Source organism: Rhagoletis zephyria, unplaced genomic scaffold, assembly GCF_001687245.7.
Source record: "Rhagoletis zephyria isolate East Lansing unplaced genomic scaffold, Rhagoletis_zephyria_1.1 Rzeph_scaffold_54838, whole genome shotgun sequence".
Taxonomy (NCBI): Eukaryota; Metazoa; Arthropoda; class Insecta; order Diptera; family Tephritidae; genus Rhagoletis; species Rhagoletis zephyria.
Window position 1 is genome coordinate 342 of NW_016211890.1, and position 1497 is coordinate 1838.

At 49.7% G+C, this 1497-nt stretch overlaps 1 protein-coding gene across 1 annotated transcript; it reads left to right on the top strand.

Annotated features, from left to right (window-relative positions):
• Window positions 1-556: 556 nt before the first annotated feature.
• Window positions 557-1033, top strand: LOC108356161 (speckle-type POZ protein-like). The gene is made up of 2 exons (XM_017607290.1): window positions 557-715; window positions 788-1033. Exons 1-2 carry the CDS (start codon window positions 557-559, stop codon window positions 1031-1033), a joined length of 405 nt encoding a protein of 134 aa, XP_017462779.1.
• Window positions 1034-1497: the final 464 nt, after the last annotated feature.

Sequence of the window (1497 nt, forward strand, 5' to 3'; positions counted from 1 at the left end):
AAACTGCGGCCACCTGGTGGTCGAGGCGACGCGAGCCATTGTCCGGAGCATGCAGGCTGAAAAGAAGTGATGATCTTCCGAGTCTCTTTCTCTTTTTCTCCCTCTCATTTTACCTAACATTTTTGCTGGCCAACTGATGTCTTTAAAGCAAATAACAAAAATGGCAAAAGTTTTACTTTTTATCACAAGCAGTAGGAGTGAAAGAGTTTAAGGAAAAAGGGATGAGAGCGTTAGCTTGCGAAGATGTCAGATATGGGCGGAGGCTAAAAAGTTTCGTAGAGAAGTACCATTTTGCGGAGATGTCAGGTCCCTGGACCCTGGAGTCAACAGAAGAAAAGAAAGCACATCAACAACAATTGCCACCAACAGTCGACCGTTGAATTCTCTCACCAACAACAAAATGGCAGGCACTCCAAGAAGAGAAGGGCAGCCACTGCAAGGAAACATCACTGGGCACATCACGCCACTGAAAAGCGACCTCGTCGTGATCATCGGCGAAGAGCAAATTCCCGTCCACAAGGCGCTCCTCGCCGCCCGTTCGCCCGTCTTTGCGGCCATGTTCCGCCACAAGGACACCAAGGAAGCTCAGGAGAGTCAGGTGGTGATCAGCGATGTTCACGCTGAGGTCTTCAAAGACATGCTGCAGTACCTGTACACCGGCGTCAAGCCCAAGTGCGGCCGCCTGACCACCGAGCTGCTGACACTCGCTGACAAGGTAAACTTGCGTGCTGCTGTTGTTGTTTACCTTGTTGACAAAACGTTTTTGCTCTTCTCACAACCAAAACAGTACCAGGTAGAAGAGCTGAAGGAGAACTGCGAGGAGTACCTGTCCACGAGCCTCTCGGTGGACAATGTGGTGTCCTACTTGCGAGTTGCCCACCTGCACAGCGCCGCCGTCCTCAAGGAGAGCTGCCNTGCTGAAGTGGTGAACACCTCTGGCTGGAAGGAGCTCTGCATGAGCGGAAGCAGTGGTGAGCTGATGTTCGAGGCCACGCAAGCCATTGCCAAGTACATGCAGGCTGAAAAGAAGTGATGATTTTCCAAGTCTCTTTCTCTCTCTTTGTCTCCCTCTCATTTTACCTAACATTTTTGCTGGCCAACTGATGTCTTTTTAAGCAAATAACAAAAAATGGCAATAGTTTTACTTGTTTTTTTTGTTCACAGCAGCAGTAGGAGTTCAGAGAGTTGAAGGGAAAAAAAGCGGGATGAGAGAGCGTCAGATTGCGAAGATGTCAGATATGGGCGGTGGCTAAAAAGTTTCGTAGAGAAGTACCATTTTGCGGAGATGTCAGGTCCCTGGACCCTGGAGTAGTCAACAGAAGAAAAGAAAGCACACATCAACAACAATTGCCACCAACAAAGTGTTGACCGTTGGATCCTCTCTCACCAACAACAAAATGGCAGGCACTCCAAGCAGAGAAGAGCAGCAGCCACTGACCGACCTCGTGGTGATCATCGGCGAAGAGCGAATTCCCCTCCCCACCTGTGTGTTCCTCG